A 7,654-nucleotide genomic window follows, 5' to 3' on the forward strand; every position below is an offset into this window, starting at 1 on the left:
AAAAATACTGGATAATGTTAACACTATTGGTAACTCAGGAGGCGCATATCTTTCATTGGAAAAATTTCCTTTGAATGAAACGTATGAAATGCATTTTGTCAATTGCGAAGAATTCTATCTCACAAAATTAAGTATTAATGGCAGTCTACTTCAAGAAAGTCCTTCTTTTACGGAAGAAAGAAAAACATCAGCCACACACACGTCATTGAATGACAGCTGGCAATGCTCGCGTAACATACTTTCTTGTCACCTTTGGTTATGCAGAACTTTCAAGAAGGGGATTGTTGCTGAGCATAATCATTTGCTTGTTACAAAATGAAGGGGAAGTTTTGCAGAAAGCGTCCGTGCTCAAGCTCAAAAGTCTTGCTATCTCTTGCACCTGTAGTTAGTAAAACAGAAGCCTCAGAATAACACAGATTCAAGGGGTTTTGTTCGGTGTTTTTAACGCATGAGCTCGAGTGTAATTTACAGCATAAAGTGCATCTTGTTTCTACAGGGGTCTAGACTATAGTTATGCGCATAATTGTAGTGTTTTCCTTAATCGCAGGTCTAAACAAGTCATTATATGCTACAAGCTCTGTTGTTGAAAATTGCAGCAGGCCATCAAAGATGGTAGTTTGTGTTGAAGCCGAGCAGGTAGAAGATTCAGCGTTATCAGGTCAAGATCAGTCAGAGGTGGTTTCATGTCTCCAAGACTAACCTTCCACTCCCAACTTGCAGGAAGACTCTCCGTCGTTTGTCTTTAAGGTGTATTCTCCGGCGTCGTCTTCCCCAGGTCCTTGATTTTAGCTTCCTCTTCTTGCCGTCGGCGATGATTTGAACTTTCCCGCTGTCCAAAAGCTCTTTTGGGATCGGCTTGCCGTCCTTAAGCCACGTGACCTCGCCGTCAGGCTCCGACACTTCCGCCTCCAACGTCACTTCCGGATCCTTGTCCAGGGCTTTGACGTCTTTGAGTTTGGACTTAATTTTGACAGGTCGGTCTGGACAAGACGTGGGCAAAGGGTCAAGACGTTGAAGGGATATAAAGTGATTTCAAAAGACACCAAACCGTTCTGTTCTATATTTCTAGCAACTCTAAGGAATACTGGATAAAGTTAACATGTTTACCAATTACCTTCGTACTATTCACTATTAGTAGCTTTGAAGGTGCCTACCTGGATAGGGAAAAGAAATTGCCTTAGTTTGAAACATATGGAATGCACGATGTCAACGGCGAGGCTAAAAAGAGGACTGGTAGCAGTCTACTTCAACAAAGTCCTTCCTGTAGGAAGGAAAGGACAAACAGCCACCCATACATCATTTAATGTTAGCAGGCAATGCTCATGTAACATACCTTCTTGTCACCTGTAACTAGACATAAAGTTTAAGAAGGGGGTTGTTGCAGAGCAAAATGATATGCTTGTTAACAATTGATACCCACGGTATAGTAGAAAGCCTCTATCTGTGTCTAAGCTTAGCGGTCTTGATGCCATCTGTGCCTGTTTAACAGAAGCCCCAACATGGCACAGATTCCAAGGTCTTTGATCGACCAATATGTACGCATGAATGCACATCACAATAAAAACCCACATCTTGTCTCTACAGGATATTATACTATAGTTATATCCGTGGATTTGCTCGTAGTCTTTTTGCTGATAATTAATTGCATGTCTAAAACCATACATTATTAACTACAAGCTCTGACATTGAAGAAAAGAGCCGACCGTCGAGAGATAGTAGGTTTGTAAAAAGACAGCAGAAAGAAGCTTGGGTGAGTCAAACACTTGGTTGGGTCAAGCTCGTTTGGAGGAAGCTTGTGTCACCGTCAGTTGAAAGAGGCTTGTCGTCATAGCTTCCTCGAAGACTAACCTTCCACCCCTAACTTGCAAGAAGACTCTCCGTCGTTTGTCTTTAAGGTGTATTCTCCGGCGTCGTCTTTCCCCAGGTCCTTGATTTTTAGCTTCCTCTTCTTGCCGTCGGCGATGATTTGAACTTTCCCGCTGTCCAAAAGCTCTTTTGGGATCGGCTTGCCGTCCTTAAGCCACGTGACCTCGCCGTCAGGCTCCGACACTTCCGCCTCCAACGTCACTTCCGGATCCTTGTCCAGGGCTTTGACGTCTTTGAGTTTGGACTTAATTTTGACAGGTCGGTCTGGACAAGACGTGGGCAAAGGGTCAAGACGTTGAAGGGATATAAAGTGATTTCAAAAGACACCAAACCGTTCTGTTCTATATTTCTAGCAACTCTAAGGAATACTGGATAAAGTTAACATGTTTACCAATTACCTTCGTACTATTCACTATTAGTAGCTTTGAAGGTGCCTATCTTGGATAGGGAAAAGAAATTGCCTTAGTTTGAAACATATGGAATGCACGATGTCAACGGCGAGGCTAAAAAGAGGACTGGTTGCAGTCTACTTCAACAAAGTCCTTCCTGTAAGGAGGAAAGGACAAACAGCCACCCATACATCATTTAATGTTAGCAGGCAATGCTCATGTAACATACCTTCTTGTCACCTGTAACTAGACATAAAGTTTAAGAAGGGGGTTGTTGCAGAGCAAAATGATTTGCTTGTTAACAATTGATACCCACGGTATAGTAGAAAGCCTCTATCTGTGTCTAAGCTTAGCGGTCTTGATGCCATCTGTGCCTGTTAAACAGAAGCCCCAACATGGCACAGATTCCAAGGTCTTTGATCGGCAAATATGTACGCATGAATGCACATCACAATAAAAACCCACATCTTGCTTCTACAGGGGTTCTATACTATAGTTATATCCGTGGATTTGCTCGTTTTCTTCTTGCTGATGGTTAGTCACAAGTCAAAAACCATTCATCATTAGCTACAAGCTCTGACGTTGGGAAATACAGCCGACCGTCGAGAGATAGTAGCTTTGTAGAAGTACAGCAGAAAGAAGCCTGGGTGAGTCAAACACGGGCCAAGCTTGTTTGGAGGAAGATTACGTCACCATCGTCATGTCTCCAAGACTAACCTTCCACTCCCAACTTGCAGGAAGACTCTCCGTCGTTTGTCTTTAAGGTGTATTCTCCGGCGTCGTCTTTCCCCAGGTCCTTGATTTTTAGCTTCCTCTTCTTGCCGTCGGCGATGATTTGAACTTTTCCGCTGTCCAAAAGCTCTTTTGGGATCGGCTTGCCGTCCTTAAGCCACATGACCTCGCCGTCAGGCTCCGACACTTCCGCCTCCAACGTCACTTCCGGATCCTTGTCCAGGGCTTTGACGTCTTTGAGTTTGGACTTAATTTTGACAGGTCGGTCTGGACAAGACGTGGGCAAGGTGCAAGACATTGAAGAGGTGTTAAATCTATTTCAAACTGACTAATATTAGGTTACCAAATGTCTTGTAGCTTCGAATGTTTCCTTTGGAATAATTCTCTTTGAGGGAAACATGTGGAGCATATTCTGTCAATTGCGAGGTATTTGTCTTATAAGTCTTCCTAATACCTACCCACATACCAGATATTGTCACAATCCATCTAGATCTACTCGACATATGCTAGCCATAAATATGGACAGACAGACACACCCAAGTCATCACCTCCATTGGCAAAAATCTCAACAAACAATGACACACAAATCAATGACATGGTTGCTGGTACGACATGACATATATTTGTCAATCATTCATCCTATAACTAAGGGTAGGGTATGGTGGGGGTGTTGCAGAGGGAATGGTTTCGTAGCAAGCCTCTGTCTGTGTCCAAGCTCGATGATCTTGTTGCTTCCTGTACCTACAAAACCTACAAAGGAATTAGTATTTAAACCAGTAGCGCCTACGTGATACCGATTCTTGCTGCTACTGTACTGTGGAATTGCTTGAGCATTCGGTAAAAGCACGTCATATTGTTTGCGCATTGTCGTCAGGTCATGAGAAGCTCCAAAGCGATGGTCTCCGTCCTTTTGCCCGAGTTGTAAAGCAGATGCTGATCCGTTTAAGATGACGCGATTGAAGCAGCGATTGGTACAATGAGAAGCAGGGGAGGTTGATGAGTTCATTCCAATGTCTCCACCACAAACCTTGTACGCCCAGGTTGCATGACGAAGTCCCAGCGTTGGTTTTCAGTGTATACTCCCCAGCGTCATCCTTTCCCAGATCTTTGATCTTCAGCTTTCTCTTCTTCCCGTCCGCGATGACCTGGACCTTCCCGCTGTCTAGAAGCTTCTTGGGAATCGGCTTTCCGTCTTTGAGCCACGTGACCTCCCCGTCAGGCTCCGACACTTCCGCCTCTAACGTCACTTCCGGATCCTTGTTCAAAGCGTTCACGTCTTTCAGCTTTGAGGTGATTCCGATTTTTCTGTCTGATGGAGAACCAACGATAGAATTTTTACGCAGAGCGCACAAACTATGTTTCACATTGCCGTTAAGGGGGAGGGTGTAAAATAAGAAAGAAACACACTGCAAAATATAAATACATGAAAACCACAGTTCACGCAAAATAGAAATGGAACCCGGTTTAGTTAGTTTAGTAGGTAGCCAGTCAATGTTTTGTTATGCATATAATATTAACTTAATTTGTGTGTTGGTAGCTCTAGTTATGGTTTCTGCTAGAATCTTGTTATGGTATGGGATATTTAATTTATTATCCAAGAAGCTTTATCGTCCTTGCATAAGTCCATTACTAACTTTGATGAATAGAATTAAGATGCCATCTTAACCATTATGAATAGATATCAAAGCAGTAGTAGGCACAGTTGCTCCATGGTTCAGTTAAACGACAAGGGTTTAGTAGTTTTTGCTCTGTAAGATGAATTTCGACGCCTTCAATTGTAAGCATAAACGATGTCGTGAAGTCCGTTATGTCGTCTGGGTACAGTTGATCCGTGGATTCAGTTAAACGGCAAAAGAGTTAAGTATTAAGAGTAGTTTGGCTCTGGATGTTGGATGTATTTCGTCGCGTTCAACCTTGTAATAAGCAGAGGACGAAGTCATGAGGTCGTGATGTCGTGTAGTAGTGGGTACAGTTGCTCCATGGATGCAGTTAAACGACAACAAAGTATTAGGAGTAGTTTGGTTCTGCAGGTATGATGTATTCCGTCGCGTTCAACCTTGTATAGCACAGTTACTCCATGGATCGAGTTAAACGTCAACAAATTGAGGTATTAAGAGTAGTTTGGCTCTAAATGTAGGTAGTATTTCGTTGCGTTCAACCTTGTGTAGCGCAGTTTCTCCATGGATTGGGTTAAACGACAAGAAATTGAGGTATTAAGAGTAGCCTGACTCTAAAAGTAGGATGTATTTCGTCGCGTTCAACCTTGTGTAGCGCAGTTTCTCCATGGATTGAGTTAAAAGACAACAACCTGAGGTATTAAGAGTAGTTTGGTTCTGAATGTAGGATGTATTTAGTCGCGTTCAACCCTGTATAGCACAGTGTCTCCATGGATTGAGTTAAACGACAAGAAATTGAGGTATTAAGAGTAGCTTGACTCTAAAATAGGATGTATTTCGTCGCTGGAAGTTGTGTGGTTCGTCATGTCGTCTTTTCTACAAACCTTCCACGTCCAGTTTGCAATTGGAGGTCCCGTCGTTGGTTTTCAAGGTGAACTCCCCGGCGTCGTCTTTGTTCAAGTCCTTGATCTTCAGCTTTCTCTTCTTGCCGTCTGCGATGATCTGGATCTTGCCACTGCTGAGGAGGTCCTGGGGAATCGGCTTCCCGTTCCTCAGCCACGTGACCTCCCCATCCGGTTCAGAGACCTCCGCTTCCAACGTCACTTCCGGGTCCCTGTCGGTGGCTTTTACGTTTTTCAACCCGGACTTAATCTGAATGAGCCGATCTGAAGAGCAAGTGCACATTCAGTCGTGAAATAACGGCACCATACTGCTGTAGAGCCAGTAACCATTTCAAAGAAGACCATTAAAAAGACCAAGAGTGCTTACCAATAAGACCAATTCATATATTAGTTTCCTATTATCATGTTCTGATTGTTGGGCAAAAGGCAACCAACCGGACAGTGCGTGCATATGTGTGTGTATAAGTGAATGAGTTGTGAAGAATATACTAGATTTGTTTGTACAATCCAACCACTCTAGTTTAGGCAATGGTTTGATCCTTATGATATTCATGGAAATATATTCGAGGCGTTAGCATGGCAACTATTCGCAGAAGCTCTCAGCGTTTTGGAAAATTCAGCGATGTGACTGGTGGGCAAAATTCATCAAGCGCGTAAGCTGACGGCTGGCAATTTGTACGAAAGGCCGAAGAAAGCACGCGCGAATCATGCGGTCGGCCGCTCACCCTGCTCCGAAAAGAAGAGAAAGTATCAGAAAGAGTTTATAGCAAAGAATCTGGCAATACTCTCAGCATGCATAGGATAGCAATAGAAAAGGGTTAAGAACAGCAACAGATACTGGAGTGCATCAAAGATGGTTTGTCCAGTAGTCCTCTACTTCATAGTGACAGCTATAGTGTGAAAGGAGTTGTTCCAGTGAAAGATGGTTTATCTAGATGTCCTCTACTTGGTATTAAGTGTAAAATAAAAGGAGTTGATCCAGTGAAAGATGGTTTATCTAGAAGACCTCTACTTGGTAGTGGCAGTGAGAAAAGGGTTGATCCAGTGAAAGATGGTTTATCCATCTCTCTAATTGATAGTGAGTATAAAAGGGTTGATCCAGTGAAGGTTAAGAGAAGAAAAGGTTGGTGACAGATGAGGAAGGTTAGAGGTAGATGCAGCAGGCTGACCGACTCTAGACCACAGACCTGAGATGTCCAGCTTGCACTTGGACTGTCCTGAGTTCGTCACCAGCGTGAACTCTCCACAGAACGCCTTTTCCGGGTCTTTGATCTTCAGCTTCCGCTTCCGGCCGTCCGAAATGATCTGGAACCGGCCGCTGGACAGGAGATCCACCGGGATCGCCTGGCCGTTCCACAACCACGTCACCTCCCCGTCAGGGATCGAGATCTCAGCCTCCAGGATCACTTCTGGGTCCTTCTCGCGGGCGCTAACGTCTCTTAGCCCGGTCTTTATTTTCACAGGCCGGTCTAGACGGAGTTGGTAGATAATCAACAGCACATTCATCGTTTATCTTATCTAAACAAGCATCGAAATTCAGCCTTGTACATCACGGCTGTCAGTTATGCTGTTTTTGATACATGTATACAAATAAACCAATAAACATTTGATACATACCAACCATAGAGAGCAATTAGTGATCACTATCGGCAGTATGAAATGTTGAACTAAAACTTTTATAAACCGGTCTAAATAGGTTAAGTATTCAGACATGGTAAATATTCTGGAATCAACAACACACTTCATACATACAGACCATAATGAGCAATTGATGACCATCTGCTGTATGAAATGTTAAACTAAAACATTCTAGCATCAATAAGTACTTGTAGGCAACAATGAGGGCAATCAATAAGGGCAATGATAATGTTAATGTGGCTTGATGGAACTTGGTCAAGCATGGTTGCGTTTTCTGTTGGTTCGATATGCAACAACAAAATGTGTGTTGTATGTTGCATGGAAGCTGTAGTCATGTATTCACATGTATCTGATGATTTGATTCAAGCGCGCGCGACGCAAAGTGTATAAGGCGCACACGTGAGTGAAAAAGGCATTAGATGAGTTAAAGGTACTATAGTTGTCTTGCGGAGAAATGCATACGCATGTATATGGTGGATGAAAATGGACTAAACCTGATTATCATACATGG

General features: G+C 43.3%; 1 protein-coding gene across 1 annotated transcript in view; it reads right to left on the bottom strand.

Moving 5' to 3' along the window:
• The window catches only part of LOC109461700 (obscurin-like), an 88,717-nt gene that overhangs the window by 40,655 nt on the left and 40,408 nt on the right, over positions 1–7,654 (bottom strand). The window contains 5 exon segments of the mRNA XM_019758086.1: positions 701–774; positions 776–980; positions 1,849–2,130; positions 2,973–3,254; positions 4,015–4,296. Of these exon segments, the coding sequence (XP_019613645.1) occupies positions 701–774; positions 776–980; positions 1,849–2,130; positions 2,973–3,254; positions 4,015–4,296 (1,125 nt within the window).

The sequence above is a fragment of the Branchiostoma belcheri genome, unplaced genomic scaffold (genome assembly GCF_001625305.1).
Source record: "Branchiostoma belcheri isolate BF01 breed outbred unplaced genomic scaffold, Haploidv18h27 scaffold95, whole genome shotgun sequence".
In the NCBI taxonomy this organism is placed as follows: Eukaryota; Metazoa; Chordata; class Leptocardii; order Amphioxiformes; family Branchiostomatidae; genus Branchiostoma; species Branchiostoma belcheri.